This window comes from Podarcis tiliguerta (assembly GCF_965153285.1).
Source record: "Podarcis tiliguerta genome assembly, chromosome: 14".
Lineage (NCBI taxonomy): Eukaryota > Metazoa > Chordata > Lepidosauria > Squamata > Lacertidae > Podarcis > Podarcis tiliguerta.
The window spans coordinates 52,089,651-52,107,978 of record NC_139547.1 but is presented as its reverse complement, the minus strand read 5'-3'; the positions used below and the strand labels follow the sequence as shown (position 1 = coordinate 52,107,978).

The window sequence follows — 18,328 nt, the reverse complement described above, 5'->3', positions numbered from 1 at the left end:
CTGGGCCCTGACCTGCTCTCTTGGAGCGCTAGTCACTGTGGAGTAGGTTCGGGTCAGGCCTGGGCTCGGCCACGTGTCCTTGCCCTCCGGGTGCTCTCCTACCTCTCCTCAGTGGCAGCGGAGCAGCAAGGTCGGGGCTCCCCTCTTTTTTCCCCTTCCTCTTTCTCTCTCTTCCTTCTCCTCTCCTCCTCCTCCCTGCGTTGGCTCCGGGGTTTTCATGGCTCTGGAGCACCGCTGGGCAGTCGGCCAGGTGGCTGGGTTCTCTCGCTCCCGGCTCGATTTGGGTTGTGGGGGGGGGGTCAGCGGTTCCTCCAGTTGATGTGCTGGGCGTCCCCAGTCCCCCCCCCTTCCGGCAGTGGCACCGCCCGTTCTGCCTCACCAGAAGTCCCCATCTGATGTGTCTTGTGCCGTTGAAGCAATCACGCAACTTTCATTCCCTACTGATAAATCTACAACACTTAAAATATAAATCCGGGGACATTAAATGAAATCTGGGGACATTCTGGGAACGGATTTTGTCCGGGGACAGATTTGTGAATCTGGGGACTGTCCCCGGGAAACGGGGACGCCTGGTAACCATACACTAGGCCCCATGTTCCCTTGGAGGAAAGGCAGTATATACCGTATTTTTCGCTCTATAAGACACACTTTTTCCCTCCTAAAAAGTAAGGGGAAATGTGTGTACGTCTTATGGAGTGAATGCAGGCTGTGCAGCTATCCCAGAAGCCAGAACAGCAAGAGGGAGCGCTGCGCAGCGATCCCTCTTGTTGTTGTTCTGGCTTCTGGGATTAATAATATTTTTTTCCTTGTTTTCCTCCTCCAAAAACTAGGTGCGTCTTATGGTCTGGTGCGTCTTATACAGCAAAAAATACGGTAAATGAACTACTACTACTACTAGTAGTAGTAATAGCAGTAATAATTTTATTATTTATACCCCACCAACCTGGCTGGGTTGCCCCAGCCGCTCTAATACTAATAACATTTAAAAGATGCACGTTTGACGATGGTAAATAAACAATCAATGCATGCTGCACAAGCCTTTTAAGGCTTTCTGATGCATTGTCCACATCAGTGAAAGCCATGCCAAATCCAGAACAGCCAGAATTTCAGAGAGTTGCAAAGAGGCCTTGCAACTCCTCCACCCCCGAGAGACATCTATCCAGCTTCTACTTCCTTTTCTCCGTTGACGCCTCCCAAAGCAGTCTGTGGTCCCCCGTTGGACAGCCCAGATCATTAGGCCAAAATGATCCACTCCGTAAGAACACAAGAAGGGAAGGTCCTGCCGGATCAGGCCCATGGCCCATCTAGTCCAGCATCCTGTTCTCACAGTGGCTGAACAGTTGCTTGTGGGCAGCGGCAAGAGTCTTGATTGCACAAGGATGGAAGAATGAGGAAACCCCGACGAAAGAACAGTGGCAAGAGGAATTGATGAACTATGCAGAATTGGCTAAACTGACATGCAAATTGCAAAACAAGGACAACTGTGACTTGAAAGAAGACCGGGAGCCTTTTACAAATTATTTTAAAAGACAACAAAATGAACTGGACTCCTTGGCAGGTTTTGAATAAACATACACAAATTTATTGAGGGTTAACATAGTAGACAGATAATATAAGGATGTGTACAATTTTACAATATGCAGAAATTAATATAGGTTGAGAAATCAGAGAGAGGAGCTGAAGGAAGTCTTAGAGGGGGGAGGGAGGGAGGGTTTGTGGAGGAAGTGGAAGGGGGGGAATAATGGGGGGAAATAATGAAGATGATTTGCTTTGATAATTTGTTACATTTAATATATCTATATGAACAGTTGCTTGTGGGAAACCAGCATGCAAAATTCGACCACGAGAGCAACTCTCGCCTGCTGTGGCTTCCAGCCACTGGCGTTCAGAAAGAGGGGTGCCACCTCTGGTGGGGGACACATCATGCTCCTCCTGGGGTAGTCTGTCCGCCTTTGGTCCCCAACCTGCGCTCAGCTCTCACCTGTGGCTCCTAGAAGCTGTCAGCATGTGACAGCTGCCACACCCAGATAAACAATTTGGGTTGGTTTTGACAGGTGAGGGTAGCTGATGCGTCTCAAACCCCCAGTGAGTTAGGGACTGTAGGTTGCTTCCACAGAACTACAACTCCCAACGTCCCCAACAACCCACAGTTTCCAAGATTTTTTTTTGGGGGGGAGGGGGGACCGTGTGCTTTAAAAGCAGACACTCACTCTACAGTTAAGGCACACCAAAGCAGAGACATCACCTTGCCAAAGGCCCGTATAGTTCAAGCTCTGGTTTTCCCAGTAGTGATGTATGGAAGTGAGAGCTGGACCATAAAGAAGGCTGATCGCCGAAGAATGGATGCTTTTGAATTCTGGTGCTGGAGGAGACTCTTGAGAGTCCCATGGACTGCAAGAAGATCCAACCTCTCCATTCTGAAGGAAATCAGCCCTGAGGGCTCACTGGAAGGACAGATCCTGAAGCTGAGGCTCCAAGACTTTGGCCACCTCATGAGAAGAGAAGACTCCCTGGAAAAGACCCTGATGTTGGGAAAGATGGAGGGCACAAGGGGACGACAGAGGATGAGATGGTGGGACAGTGTTCTCGAAGCTACCAGCATGAGTTTGACCAAACTGCGGGAGGCAGTGGAAGACAGGAGGGCCTGACGTGCTCTGGTCCATGGGGTCACTAAGAGGCGGACAGACTAAACGACTAAACAACAACAACAACACAGCTTCTCTCGAGAGAATCCTGGGTAGTGCAGTTTGTTGGAGATGCTGGGAGTTGTAGTTCTGGGGGGAGGATCCCCCAGAGAATCCTGGGAAGTGTGGCTTGTTAAGGATGTTGGGAGTAAGGACCCCCTCCCCCCAAACTAGAACTTCCAACACCCGTAAGAAACCACGGTTCCCAGGATTCTTGGCGAGGCGGGGCAAAGCCCTGCGCTTTCAGCTGTACAGTCGGACGAGCTGCCAGCGCGCGCAGTTCGGCTCTGCCCTTATTAATCCAAATCCGCTGCTATTTGATCCGCGGGCGCGCACTGTATCACCGGGGCTGCCTTTATTTATAGCTCCCTTGCTCACGCCGATTGGGATCCAACAGGCGGCTTGGGGACCGGTTGCTCCGGCCACTTGGAGCCCCGGGGGTCCCTCCTTCCTTCCCTCCTTCCCTCCCTCCCCTCCATCCATCCATCCATCTATCCTTCCTCCCTCTCTCCACCTCCTCCCTCTCTTCCCTCCTCCAGAGCGCTAATCATCTTGTTATTTCGCGATCACGACTCAGCGCGCGGCTCCTTCGCTCGCCTCCTCCTCGCTCCAACTCTGCCTGTTGGATGCGCTCTTTAGCTCCTGACGGGGTGCCGGCTGCTTCTCCCCCCTGCGCAACAGGGCTGCAGGAGAGAGGGACCCAGAATGGCCAGGATTTCTGCCCCCCTTCCTCCTCTTTTTTCAATTATAAAAAATTAAACCCCCTCTGAAAACCAAGATCGCCTGCCTGGCTTTGGGAGACGCGAAGAAGTGAGATTTCATTTGTGGGGGGCATTCATTTTTTGCTCCCGACCAGCTCAGGCAGAGGAGCGGATGAAGTTCCTTGGGCTGCCTGCTCCGGAGGGAGGCTGCCTCTTCGTGGCTGGGACCACCCGGGACCCCCTCGCGGGACACCGAGGATCCGAGGACGGGGGTCTCTCCCTATCGCCTCCTCCATCACTCCTGCCCTGGGCCGCCATCCTCCTCCTCCTCCTCCTCTTCTTCCAACACCGACCAAGCTGGATTCTGATGGAATTAAAAAGATGTTCGTGTCTAGCCTCCTGGATTTCCAGAAGACCAGATACGCCAGGTAAACGTCTCCTCGGGAGTAAGCCCTGCTAGGTGCAAGGCGCTGGCTCCCCTGTAAAGGGAGAAATGCGGTCTTAGCTTTGAGGTCTTTCTTTCTTGCAATCCCAAGAATCTTTGCTCAGAAGTAAGTCACCCTCTCCTCAATTGCTTACCTATTATTATTAATAATAAAACATTTATATACCGCTACTTATTTATTTTTAAACCCCAAAGCAACCACAGCGGTTTACGATGATAGTACATCAAACAATACATAAACCCAGTAGGACTTCCTGGTAGATGCTCTTAGGATGGCTGTCTTAGAGAGCATTAGAGGAACGTCGGGTTATATTGATGGAGTTGTTTTCTTCAGAACAGCCTTGCAAGGTAGGCTAGCATATGTCCTTGATGACACAGGTGAGCTGAGAGAAGGGCTTGGCTAGAGCTGCCTGGTAGGGGGACTAGATGATGCTAAGTCAGGGGTGAAACTAGGCTTTATTTCAACCGGGTCAAAGACCCAGTTTGACATACCCTCCACCTGTATTCGCATACATACACACACAGGCTGGGAGCCTCAGCAGTGCCCCTCTAGAGGCTTCACTGGGGCAAAAAACCCAGCTAGCCTCCCCCGCCCCCGCAGCTCTGGCTCTGGCTAAGTGTGTGTGTTTGGGGGTTGCAGCGCTTCTGCAACTTTTAATAGTTCTGTAACGGGGAGGGTTGCTAGGCATGGCATCCAACATTTCCTTAAAAGCTGCCAGCAAAGGAGAGCTGATCGCCTCCCAAGGCAAGGCCTTTCCATCATCAAACAGTAGTCATAATAATAATAATAATAATAATAATATTTATACCCCGCCCATCTGGCTGGGTTTCCCCAGCCATTCTGGGCGGCTCCAAACAGAATATTAATATTAATACAGTGGTACCTCAGGTTAAAAACTTAATTCATTCTGGAGGTCTGTTCTTAACCTGAAACTGTTCTTAACCTGAGGTACCACATTAGCTAATGAGGCCTCCCACTGCCGCCGCACGATTTTTGTTCTCATGCTGAAGCAAAGTTCTTAACCCGAGGTACTATTTCTTGGTTAGCGGAGTCTGTAACCTGAAGCGTCTGTAACCCAAGGTACCACTGTAATAATAATAATAATAATAATAATAATAATAATAAAAGTGATAAAACATTAAACATTAAAAACTTCCCTAAGCAGGGCTTCCCTAAACAGTACTTGCCGTTCGCAAGTGCCCCCCCCCCCCAGTGTTTAGCTAAAATCTGCTTCCCATCGATTTCTGCCTCTCGGCTCTAGGCCTGTCCTCTGGAGCGACAGAGAAAAAGCCTGCTTCATCCTCCATATACATCTGTAGAGGCGAGTCAGATGTGGCATAATGAAAGTTTCTTAAAAAAAAAAATTGCCTAGCATGGAGAAAATGGATAGAGAAAAGCCCGTCCGCCCCCCCCCCCCTGTATAACACTGGAACTCGTAGGCATTCAATGAAGCCGAAAGTTGGAAGGACAGATAAAAAGAAAGCCCCTTTTCATGCAGCACAGTGTTAAACTTTGGAACTCCTTGCTGCAGGAAGCAGTGATGAACTAGGATGGATTTAAAAGAGAGTTAGACATGGAGGAGGGTAAAGCTATCAATGACTGCTAGCTATGGCTATGCCCTGGAAGCAGCAATGTTTTCAAATACCAGCTGGGGGAAAGCACAGGTGGGGAGAGGGCTGTTGATCTCAGCTCCTGCTTGTGGGTTTCTCACTGGGCCATCTGATTGGCCACAGGTTCATAAAATCGTAGAGTTGGAAGGGATCCCGCGAGTCATCTAGTCCACCCCCCGCCGTGCAGGAATCTCAGCTAAAGCCTCCAAGACCATCCAACCTCTCCATAGAAACCTCCAGTGATGCTGCAGTAGATGGGCCGTTGGCCGGATCCTGCAGGTGCTGTTTGCATGTTCGTTGAGGGAAACACTTGGGCTCATAGTAGCCATCATTCGTGTGACTGGTGAGGTTGAATGCTATAATAATAATAATAATAATAATAATAATAATAATAATAATAATATATTATTTATACCCCGCCCATCAGGCTGGGTTTCCCCAGCCACTCTGCGTGGCTTCCAACTGAACATTAAAAACAATACAGCATCAGACATTAAGAACTTCCCTAAACAGGGTCGCCTTCAGTGGTCTTTTAAAAGTAAAATAGTTGTTTATTGCCTTGACATCTGCTGGGAGGGCGTTCCACAGGGCAGGCACCACTACCGAGAAGGCCCTCTGCCAGGTTCCCTGCATCCTCACTTCTCACAGGGAGGGAACCACCAGAAGGCCCTCGGAGCTGGACCTCAGTGTCTGGGCAGAACGATGGGGGTGGAGACACTCCTTCAGGTATACTGGATCGAGGCCGTTTAGGGCTTTCAAGGTCAGCACCAACACTTTGAATTGTGCTCGGAAACGTATTGGGAGCCAACGCAGATCTTTCAGGACCAGTGTTATGTGGTTCCGGCGGCCGCTCCCAGTCACCAGTCTTGCTGCCGCATTCTGGATTAGTTCGAGTTTCCGGGTCACCTTCAAAGGTAGCCCCACGTAGAGCGCATTGCAGTAGTCCAAGCGGGAGATAACCAGAGCATGCACCACTCTGGTGAGACAGTCCGCTGGCAGGGAGGGTCTCAGCCTGCGTACCAGATGGAGCTGGTACACAGCTGCCCTGGACACGGATTTAACCTGCGCCTCCATGGACAGCTGTGAGTCCAAAATGACTCCCAGGCTGCGCACCTGGTCCTTCAGGGGCACAGTGAGGCATGTCTGTCAGGTTGTTCTGCTGGGGATTTGGGTGTGCAGATCTGACACAATCACTGTGGCTAGCAGAGATGTCTCGTGTGGCTTAGAAACTGTGGACAGAAGCTGGGAGGGTGTCCACAAGCCCCACTCAGCAAACTGCCCTCTCCGCCCCTGAAGAGAAGAGATGCCCTGCTGACCCCCCCCCCTGCCTTGGGAAACAGAAGGGTCCTTTGGGCTGATCCAGCAGGTTTTGGTCTCACGTAGGAGAAAGGAGAATTTCGGTTAAGTAAGTGTAGCTTTCATGGAGCAGGAAGTTATTGGACTTCCTGGACTCCTGCGCCGCAGTTGAACAGAAAGTGATTTGAGGCACCCGAGATAGACCCACGCAGATTTCTGACTCAGTTTTCAAACAATGACATACCCACCCTCCCTTGCAAGTATATTATGGCTGAAATGAAGAAACCTGCAGGGCAGGGCTGCACCAGGTGTGAGCTTACAGGTGAAAGGACTCTGAGCTCTGTTTGGTCCTGGTATTCATTGCAACAAATTCCTGGGCTCAGAATTACCTAATTTTAAGTTTGGCGCTCCGGTTGCTGGATGTCAAGACTTCTGGTGAAAAACAAACTAGATCCCAGAAGCCCAGATCTCAGAAGTCTTGCACCCGCCCCACAAAAGATCCAGGATTCTTCATTTCCACTTGTTTAGCTCAATCCCCAAATCTCCCTTTTCTGAGCACAGGCTGCTTCCAGGGAGAACCTCATGGCGCTAAATTGCATTTTCTCCATGGTGCTTTGCAGCTGGCGAACTGTGATTCAATAGCCAGAAATGTGATTGATTATCCAGGCAGCCCTCTAATGGTTCCCTGTGGGGTGGGGTGTCTTCCACACACCCCTTGGAAGTTGTTTCATCATACGACTTGCAGCAAGTAACTTTGCATGAACGTACAGAATCATTAAGAGTTCATGCGATATTTGAAAGATTATTGTAAGCAATTAACATCGCTAGCAAGGTTGTCTGAAGACTTGTAATGAGATATTTTCTATCTTTCTATATTTATTTAAATTTCGAGCAGTTCTGAAATGAGCGTAATTAGAATTGGAAAATGTATAACTTGCAATAATATAAAGGTGAATTTCAAAAGGCATGAGGCGGGAGGGAAGGAAGTTGATAGGCTCTAAAGAGTCAGGGCAGTAAAGTGAAGAATGATGATGTGAATGCATAATATTAAATGGAAAACAAATAAAAATTGTGTGCGTGTGTGTGAGAGAGAGAGAGAGAGAGAGAATGTGTGTGTGTGTGTGTGTGTGTGAATGAATATGTGTGTGTGTGTGAATATGTGTGTGTGTGAATATGTGTGTCTGTGTGTGTGTGAGTGTGTGTGTGAATGAATGTGTGTGTGAAAGTGAGTGTGTGTGTGTGTGCGTGCGTGCGTGCATGCGTGCGTGCGTGTATGAGTTGGAAGGGACCCCAAGGGCCATCTAGTCCAACCCTCTGCAATGAAGGAATCATTTTTTTAAAAAATATCATTATGAGGCAACTGCAAGGTAACCACCCTGCCCTAGTCCTCAGCCGCTGGTCATCCTAGTCCCTGCTCCGGAGCTGAGGCAAGGTGGCCCCCAGCCTCCATCTTTGCCATGGTCAGCAGTGCCCATTTGCCTGCTCCTTCCTGGTCAGTTGCCCAGTTTTGTCGGCGTCCCATTGTTGAGCAACAGTCTTCAGAGCTCGGTGGAGTGTGAGGCCAAACAAGCAGAAGATAAGAGTCTCTGAGACAGGCTTGGCAGAGTCCGTATCCGAAGTCAGGTCCGTTCTGAGGGTCAGGCAAACAGCAATCTACGTAGTCAGACGGCCAGGGAATCCGATGATCACAAAGCCAAAGGTCCAAATGGAGAACAGGAAACAGCAAGGTGGGACCGGGAACCATAGATGTTGTTTCTAGCATCTGATTGCTGCTGAGAGCTCTGTTTCAGAAGACTGAAGCCAGTTGGTTCCCATTTCCTCCCTGTCAGTGAAGGCTGGTGAGCTGCAGGTGGAGTCACTCTGTCTTCCTCTTCAGGCCAGGTTGACTCTTGGCCCATGACAAGTTTGCTCCCAGCAGGAGTGGGAAAGCCTCGCTGCTCTTTCTCCAGCCTCTTGCAATCAGAGCTGCCAGCTCATGATCATCCCAGACTCTGAGACTTCAGGGCCCAAACCTGAGACCTAGGGGCAGACCCTGATCTCACAGGGATGCGTCTTGGAGACGGAGGTTAATTGGGAGCAGGGCAGGTACCCCCAACCTGAGCACCTGTGCTATAATTTGCAGCCAGATCCTGCTGGCCTGGAGTTTGCAAGCTGCACACACAGTCTTCTTAATTATTTGATGGTGATGGAAGGCACTCTTGCCCACCCAGAGATTCGAGCCCTCCCTGTAAGGGGTCAGGCAAACTTGGAGACTTCAGGTCAGGCACAAAGGTTTGGCAACCATCCTTGCCGCTCCTCTGTTGCTTGAAGAGGGCAGCTGAACAGGTGCTGAAATATGAACCTTGGCAGCTGCCCTGGTTTCTGGGTAATCCCCTTTCAGGAGTGGAAGAAATATTTAGCTGGTTCCTCCCAGCTTTGAAGTGCGGTTTCCGAGTTGCAAGTAGTCACATTCCCATTTTACGCTGCACTTCCCGGCCTGGAAAAGACTCTGTATTCAAGTGATTACTGGGGGAGGAAATACATGTATGTATTATGGGGGAGCCAGTGAAGGAGTTTGCAATCAGAGATTTGCCTCTCTCCCCCCCCCCTCTCTCTCACACACAGAGAGCCAGTGTGGTTTAGTGGTTAAGAGCAGTGGACTCGTAATCTGGTGAACCGGATTCGTGTCTCCGCTCCTCCACATGCAGCTGCTGAGTGACCTTGGGCTAGTCACACTTCTCTGAAGTCTCTCAGCCCCACTCACCTCACAGAGTGTTTGTTGTGGGGGAGGAAGGGAAAGGAGATTGTGAGCCGCTTTGAGACTCCTTAGGGTAGTGATGCAGGTGGCGCTGTGGTCTAAACCACTGAGCCTCTTGGGCTTGCTGATCAGAAGGTCGGCAGTTCAAATCCAAGCAACGGGGTGAGCTCCCATTGTTTGGTCCCTGCTCCTGCCCACCTAGCAGTTCAAAAGCACTTCAAAGTGCAAGTAGATAAATAGGTACCGCTCCTGCCGGAAGGTAAACGGCGTTTCCGCGCGCTGCTCTGGTTCACCAGAAGTGGCTTAGTCATGCTGGCCACATGACCCGGAAGCTGTCTGTGGATAAACACCGGCTCCCTTGGCCAGTAAAGCGAGATGAGCACCACAACCCCAGAGTCGTCTGCAACTGGACCTAACAGTCAGGGGTACCTTTAGGGTAGTGATAAAGTGGAATATCAAATCCAAACTCTTCTTCTCTTCTTCAGTTGTATTGCCTAGCAATGGGCTGGATGGGAGCCAACAAACTGTAGCTCAGTCCAGATAATACTGAGACACTGTAGTGGGCAGTTCCCTAAATCAGATGGACGGGAAGTTGCCTGCTCCTGAGAGGGGTCTTCTCAGGGGTCCCTCGTAGCCGAGGAAGATTGTCTTCCATAAACACGGTTTTAACAATGAGTCCGTGACTGTGGAGGCCTATTCTGGATCCTCACGTCCTTCCACAGTGGGGACATTGGTTTCCGGGCGGGAGTTGATCACGGTGTGGATTTGCCAAGCGTGCCTTCCTCTTACACCTTTCTCCCTTGTGTCCTGAGTTCGAGTGTCTTCAAAGCCCAGGACATTTTCGGTAAAGGCTGTTCTCCAATTAGAGTGCTCACAGGCACATATTTCCCAATTGTTGGTGTTTATACAACATTTTTAAAGATTTTCCTTGAGACAGTCTTTAAACCTCTTTTGTTGACCACCAGCATTACGCTTTCCATTTTTAAGTTCAGAATAGAGTAGTTGCTTTGGAAGACGATCATCGGGCATCCGCACAGCAGGACCAGTCCAATGAAGTTGATGTTGAACAATCATTGCTTCAACACTGGTGATCTTTGCTTCTTCCAGGACACTGATATTAGTTCGCCAAGTGATGTGTAAAATTTTTTGGAGACACCATTGATGGAATCTTCCAAGGAGTTGGAGATGCCGTTTATAAGTGGTTCATGTTTCACAAGCAGACAGTAAGGTTGGTAGTACAATAGCTTTGTAAACAAGCATATTGGTTTCCCTACAAATGTCCCGGTCCTCAAACACTCTGCACTTCAAACGGGAGAAAGCCGCACTAGCAGAGCTCAGGCGATTACCTCTGAAGGAGTGGTTATGTAGTTTGGGGTACCTCTATGCTGCCGCCTGAGGCACAGGTGGCCTCAAAGGTGCCTTCCATCAGCTTGGGCTGGTGGCCCAGCTGCGACCCTCTCTGGACAGAGATAAACAGTTTTACTTCTGTTGTCTATGTCCTGCTAACCTCTAGGTTAGATTACTGCAACACATGTGGGGCTGCTTCTGGAGACGGTTCAGCTGGTTCAGAATTTGGCAGCCAGGTTGCCAACTGAGGCAAGATGGTTTGCATCCATCCTGGCCCAACCACACTGGCTGCCAATCAGTTTCTGGGCCCAGTTCAAAGCCTTAAATGGCTCAGGACTACAACACCTCAAGGGCTGTCTCTCCCCGTATGCTGACTCTGTGATCACCATCTGAGGCTCTTCTTCGTGTGTGTCACAAGAACAGGGCCTTTTCTGCAGTGGCTCCCCATTTGTGGAACACTCTCTCCAGGGAGGTTCTTCAACCAGGCTTTGGGCTGGTTAACGTTCTATTCAATATCAATCTATATATAGATACAATATATTAGCAGCAGTTCAGGATACACCTCAGCAACCAGTTGCTGGAGACTGAGGGAGGTGAGACAGTGCTCTTGAACTCGAGTCCTGCTTGTGTGTTTCCCACTAGGGCATCTGTCTGGCCATAAGAGGGTGCTGGACTAGATGGACTGTTGGCTTGATCCAGCAGGCTCTTTTTATGATTTGTTTTCATTTCTTGAGTCTGTTCCCCTTCATCTACCTCCTTCTCAAAATCCACTGTCCGGAACTGGACCCACAAGAGCTGACTAGGGCAGCATAAAATGGAAATGTGACTACTTGCAACTTGGAAAGTGCAGCTCTGCTTTCCAGGGAGAGGGAGCAGGAAATGCGTCTGTCTGTTCCTGGGAAATGGGGGCAGTTGGGGAACAAGTAAAAGCGCCTGTTTGCCCAGATCATGTAACTTGGTGGCCTCTGACGAAGCTTATCTCCTGATTAAGGCAGAGGGAGCTTTGGGGTTAAACGGGGTCAGGTTATTCTTGGCTGGCATTGGTATGAGTGACCTGAAAACTTGACCCGACCAGGTTTCCTGTGAGCCTCTGGACTCAATTCTCTGGACTCGTTCTGTGCCTACCGTGAAGGTGCAGCCAAGTGGATTATAATCAGGTCACCAGACGAATGCCGCTAGAGTGAGAAAGCTGAAGTGGTGCCAGGCTGCGTACGGGCCTCCCAGGACTAAAACGATGGTGCCATGGTGTGTGATTGGAGCACCACACCTCTGGGTAGCAGCAGTCAAGCTTAGGGGGGTGTAGGGCTTCCTCACCGATCTTCCGTACACACCTCTCGCTTTTGCAGCAAAAGGCATGAGGGCCTCCAAAATTTGCAACAGTCTCATAGGTGATAACAAAGAATGAGTGTCAGCTGTAACTGCCTCTATTTTGACATTCAGTTTGGCTGTGTGCGACTTTCAAACAAACTGCAGAACAAAATACTGTAGAGATCTTACTATATAATAATAATGTAAGGATGTCATCACACTGCAATTCACATTGCTGCCAACAGGTGATGCTGCAAACCACAGCAAGAACAGCAGCAGTGCAGGGCGATGAGATGGAGATGGGGCAGAAGGCAGGCAGGGCAGGGGGCCCAGAAGAGCAGGCGAGCAGGTGGGTAACCCAAGCAGGCAGGCAGACAGGCAAGTGAACAAGCAAGTGGGCAGCCTAGGTGAGCAGTCTAGGGGGAGGGCAGCCCAGGTGAGCTGCGGAGAAACAGCCAGGACAGGACAGGCCTGCTCACCAGCAACTATCCTGCCGTACTGCTGCTCCATCCCTTTTCCTCACCCTCTGCAGCTGAGGCCGAAACAGTTGCATTGATGAGACACAGGTGATATTCAGAGGGGAGCAGGGGGCGTGATTTGGGTGAGCTGTAAGGTGAGGTCCGATGGGAGGCAGGGGTGGGCCAGGAAATTTTGCTGCTTGATGGAAAACAGTTAATGATGCCCCCTCTGCCGCCGCTGCTTCTGCCACACTTCCCTCACCACCAGTGGAGGCGACTGGAGGCAGCCCAGAGGAGCACTGAAGGCAGTGAGGGGGAAAGAGGCCAGAGAGGAGGAAGAGGAGGAGGAAGAGGATGAGGGCAACAAGCAAAGGAGGCCACCCCTTTCAGCTGTCCCCAGACTGCTACCTGAGGCAACTCCCTCACTACGTCTCATTGGCAGGGCCGGATATAGATTTGATGAGGCTCTAAGCTACTGAAGGTAATGGGGCCCTTTCTATGTCCAGCTGTCCTTTGCAACAACAAATTGTCGCTGTTTTTTGTGTTGAATATATGTTATTTGGTAATTTATGGACCTAATAGGTATCTAAAGCCATTTGCACATGTGGCCATGCAACAAGTCCATGCAGAGTGTAGGTATCCTATATATAGAAAGGAGCAAACCAGTGATGTTAATAATAATAATAAAATTTTATTTATATCCCGCCCTCCCCAGCTGAAGCTGGGCTCAGAGCGGCTAACAACAGTAGAAGTAACACAGTTTACATAAAATCACAATCAGCTAATCGAAATACATTCTAAAATCAATTCATTCTAAAATCAATTCAGAATCAAATTAATGGCAACCATTGGGCTAGAGTTCTATGAGGATTACAGAAGGAGGGTGTCAGATTGTGCCTTGGCCAAAGGCCAGGTGGAACAGCTCTGTCTTGCAGGCCCTGAGGAAAGATGTCAAGTCCCGCAGGGCCCTAGTCTCTTGTGACAGAGCGTTCCACCAGTTTGGAGCCACAGCCGAAAAAGCCCTGGCTCTGGTTGAGGCCAGCCTAACCTCCCTGTGGCCCGGGACCTCCAGGATGTTTTTGTTTGAAGACTGTAAGGTCCTCTGCGGGACACACCAGGAGAGGCGGTCCCGTTTTAGGGAGCAGGCTAGCAGGCGGGGCCCGCACAACACAGGAGCCTGCCCAACACAAAACAGTGTTGCTGTGGGTAGGTTTTATTTTATTTGTTTTCTATCTTATATTTTGGAAATGTCCATCCAGTTTTCCCCCCTTTAATTTTTGGGGGGCCCCCAAAAGAGTGGGGCCCTGAGCTATAGCTTGTTTAGCTTATACGTAAACCCAGCACTGCTCCTGGGTTGACTGGCCCCAATAGGAGGGGGTTGACTAGAGGTGGAAGTGGTAAGGGGGGGTGGGTTGGTGAGCAAAGCCAGCAAGAATGCAGCCCCCCCCCAACATGCACTTAAGAGGCCAACAGCCTCAGCTCAGCTGCCCTGAAGCTCCCACGTTTGTAACCCTGACGTTTGCCACATTCCTCTCTGACGGGGGATTATGGATTTACCTCCTGGACCGTGGCCCCAAATTCAGCTGTGACGTAAATGGCAGGCAGTGTCAGTTATGAAGCGATCAGGTTCCCGTCCGGGGATTATCTTACTGCCTCTCACCAGCCGTTTTTCCGCTTGTTTCCTCCTCCTGGTTTTTGCCACCTTGGAGGTATGGGTTACATTTGTTTTGCGTGACCCAAGGATGCCCAGCCGAGTATGACTTACACTTCTTTGCCACTTTAACACTTGTTGAGTGTAAGTGGGTCACGGGAGGGTGGACTCGTCGGCGCAGCTCTGATCACATCTCCCTTGCAGCAGAATTGGGGTTTATTGTTATCATTTGATCAACTTTCTCCTTGCTTTCAGGATTTTGGAACGACACACCGACTTTGAACTTTAAGCTGACTCCTATTAACCAATTAAGCAGGATTGCTTCTACTATCTCTTCTTCTTTAAAAGAAAGGGGCCTACACGAAACAAAATTTTAGCCAGTGGCTGTGCTTTCTGCAAGGTCGCTTAAAGTGTGGGTGTTTGGATAACTTCTCTGACATCAAGGAGACATCCGGGGTTTGTGTTGTAGTCTGTTACTTTGGCCTCGAGGCAGCTTCTAAACGGGTGTTTCACTGGAGAGCAAAGGTGTGTTCTGGGGGAAGAAGGGTGTGTGAACTGTGACATGACAGGAGCTCATAAAATTAGACAACTTCACTAGCATCTCTCAGTATTGTGAACAACACCGAACTTACCTTTTGTTGGTATCTTCATGAACTTACCTAAAAAGATAAAGAAAACAAAAGACTGAATTAAGCATTTGAAACATCTATTGAAATCAGACTTTATAAGTTCATCTTAGGTTGGGTAGTTCGCAAGTTTATGTGGCTTTGCACAAAACTTTGTATTTTTCTCAGAAGATTGATAAAGAATGGATAATTATTTTGGTAATTATTGTGTGTATATTCGTCGCCAACGTGTTGCATGAGTCGTACTACTATAAAATTAGACATGGTATGGAGAAAGGGTTTTGCCCCTCTCTCATAACACCAGAACTCGTGGATATCCAATGAAGTTGAAAGTTGTAAGATTCAGGATAGGGAAAAGAAAGCCCATCGTCCACATAGCTGAACTATGGAACTCCCTGTTACAGGAGACCAGAGTCGGCCACCAACTTGGATGGCTTGAAAAGAGGATTGGACAAATTCATGGAGGAGGAGAGAGCTACTGAGGGCTGCTAGCCAGAATGGCTCTGCTCGGCTTCCACAGTCAGAGGCAGCAATTTTTCTGAATCCCAGTTGCTGGAAACCTCAGGAGAGGAGAGTTACTCTTGTGTCGAATCCTGCTTGCTGGTTTTGCGCTGGGGCATTTGGTCGGCCACAGTGAGAAGAGGATGCTGGACAAGATGGGCAAATGCCCTGATCCAGGAGGCTCTTCTTGCATTCTTATCCTTCCTGGTTAAAGAGGACGTGCAGTGATGGTGCCAGGTGAGCCTCTCTGGGGATAGCATTCCACAAATGGGGAGCCACCACTAAAAAGGCCCTGTTCACTTTGACCTAAAGAAGGAGAGAGATTCAATTATATATGTGGGAATGTTCAGGGAGGCAGGAGAGGATATACTGTTTATTAATATCCTTCCTAACTTGCACTAGCAAATTCTATAACTTAGCCGAGTTTTAACATTCCCCTTTGAAAGCACAGTGGGTAGCTGGTTGTAGGCTTGTTTAAGCTTCTCAATATAGATTCCTGGTAAGATCCTTTCTTTCCCTCTTAAAAGAATAAACACGCCACAATCTTGTGTAAAATATATAAAAGTAGTTTACTCACATCATCAGTTCACAGTTGGATCCCTGAAGGCAGACTTAGTTACAAAGTATATACATGTGGGTCTACCCCATATAGGAGGTTAATTGGAGTGACTGCAGACTGGTAGTCACTGCAGTTCACACAATGAAAGGAAGATGGAAAAGGAGGGAGGAGGGCTGTCTGCCTTGCGCTTTTGTTACCTGGACAGGTAAGGTCACGCCCACCTCTAGTCACATGCCAGAGGAAGGATACCCCAGTCCAGGAAGAAACAGGAAGTTTTCGACTGGCTGGACCAAACATCCCCTTGCATATCCACTCTAGGAAAACAAGGAATGTTGTATTTGTCTGCTACATATGTATCACATCCCACAAGCCCAGCCTCTCCTGCGGAGTAGGGGTAAAACGTAGCCCCTTCTACCTGAGCTCCCCTTTTCGGGAATTGCCAAGGCCTTGTGGGATACCTGGCCATATGAACTGGCAACCATAGTCCGGAGAAGATGAATGAACCTTCCTGCCGTTGTCTGTCCTGCGAGCGAACCTCCCTTTAGCAGAGGTGCCTGTGCTGTTTTTTTATTTTAAAGATTGTGTTTCTTCCGGAGGGGCGAGGGAGGCGGGGAGCCCCATGCAAGCCAGAATCTGTGCGGAGCTGCCCTTTCAACACCTGGCGCTCCAGATGGGCGCGTAGGAGATGCATTTGGTTGTTCAAAAACAGGGGACAGGACATGCGTGCTTGAGCACATGCGTAGGTGTTTTGGCAGAGACGGGATTATTTCCACCCATCTCTCTTCCTCCTCGGTGCTGGAAATCCTTTCCGTTTTGTCGATTGATGGGATGCGTTCAACCTGGAAAAGAGGAGGCGGAGAGGTGATATGAGAGCCCTCTATCTGAAGGGCTCCTACATGGAAGATGGAGCAGACTTGTTTTCTCCTGATCTGGAGGGTAGGACTCGAACCCAGGGCTTCACATGGCAAGAAAGGAGATTCCTACTAAATGTTAGGAAGAACGTTTTGATGTAAGAGCTGCTTGACATTGCAACAGAGCTCCTCAGGAGGCGGCGAACTCTCCTTTCTTGGAGGTTTCTAAGCGGAGATTGGGTGGGCACTTGTCGTGGATGCTTTAGCTGTGATTCCTGCATTGTAGGGGGTTGGTCTAGATGACCCTTGGGGCCCATTCCAACTCTACAATTCTGTGATTCTATTACTGCATTGATTTATGTTGGTTAATAATAATAATGATAGTAAATTTTAATTTATACCCCGCACTTCCCGGTTCAAAAACCAAGCTCAGGGCGGCTAACAACCAATTTAAAACACTTAATTGTAAAAGCAGCATAAAATACAGTATAAAAACATGAATAACAATAAAATTCAGAAATCACTTTAGGGGAAATAAGCATTAGATAATCCCCAGGGCTAGCTGGCTGAATTGGTCCTACTTGGGCCATTGAGGAGGCCGGGGGAGAATTAGCTGTGGGGTCTCAGAGCAGGTAATCTTCATAAAAGGGGAGGGGGAGGGAAGAGAAGGGAAATAAAAGGCTGAGTTCAAATTAAAGGCCAGGCGGAATAGCTCTGTCTTACAGGCCCAAGGGAAGGAGGTTAAATCCTGCAGGGCCCTGGTCTCCTGGGACACAGCATTCCACCAAGTGGGAGCCACCACTGAGAAGGCCCTGGCCCTGGTGGAGGATAGTCTGACTTTCTTAGGGCCTGGGACCTCTAAACTATGGTTATTCATGGACCTTAAGGTCCTCTTAATATGAAAGCACCTGTATTTGGGGATTCTCCCCTCCCTTTTTGGATTTGCAGTTTCTTTTTTACTGTTTTACAAAACAAAAAAGTTAAAATATAAACTAGAGGCTGTGCCACACTCTACTGGCGAAGCACTCCACGCTGCCACGAATGGGGCAGATCTTTTCTATGCTCATTTACAGCCCTCTAAGGTGGGTGTGGCATGCATTTTCTGCTGGTTTAGAATGTAATTCGCTACCCAGAAGTGGCCTGTTTATAAGCGCAAGAGGGAAGGAAGACAGAAAATCCTATTTTCAAAGCTTGTAGTGAGAGCATTATCAGATTACAGATCGAAAGGATAAAGAGACCCAGAGTCCAGCCAAGGGGAATTAGCAAAAGGCCGACTGCTGGCTGCAAGCAGATGAACAAAAGTAAGAGAAAGTCTTCACTGAAATCAAGGTCTCATTACCTGGAGTGCAACACTTAGTGGACCCAGTTGTGCAAATCTAACTGGCAGCTTAAGATTTTAAGCAAGCAAGTGCTATTGTGACTATTATTATTAACAGCTGCGGTATCTAGCGCTTACAAAGCGTGCCAGATTTTCGGAGCACCGTTAAAAGTCTCTGCCTGCGTGCTTGATATCTAAAAGACATGATACAAAAGGAAAAAGGATTGCGGAGGGA

The 18,328-nt window shown here is 49.0% G+C and overlaps 1 protein-coding gene across 2 annotated transcripts in view; it reads left to right on the top strand.

The window, feature by feature from the left end:
• Positions 1-2,938: 2,938 nt before the first annotated feature.
• MMD2 (monocyte to macrophage differentiation associated 2) overlaps positions 2,939-18,328 on the top strand; it is a 38,713-nt gene continuing 23,323 nt past the window's right edge. The window contains exons 1-2 of one of the 2 annotated variants that reach the window (XM_083413778.1): positions 2,939-3,813; positions 5,565-5,720. Coding sequence is in view for 1 of the 2 variants with exons in the window: in XM_083413777.1 (XP_083269903.1) it covers positions 3,767-3,813 (47 nt within the window). In the remaining variant the exon portion in view is untranslated. The remainder of the gene's footprint in view (positions 3,814-5,564; positions 5,721-18,328) is intronic. The other variant, XM_083413777.1, reaches the window with a different exon arrangement.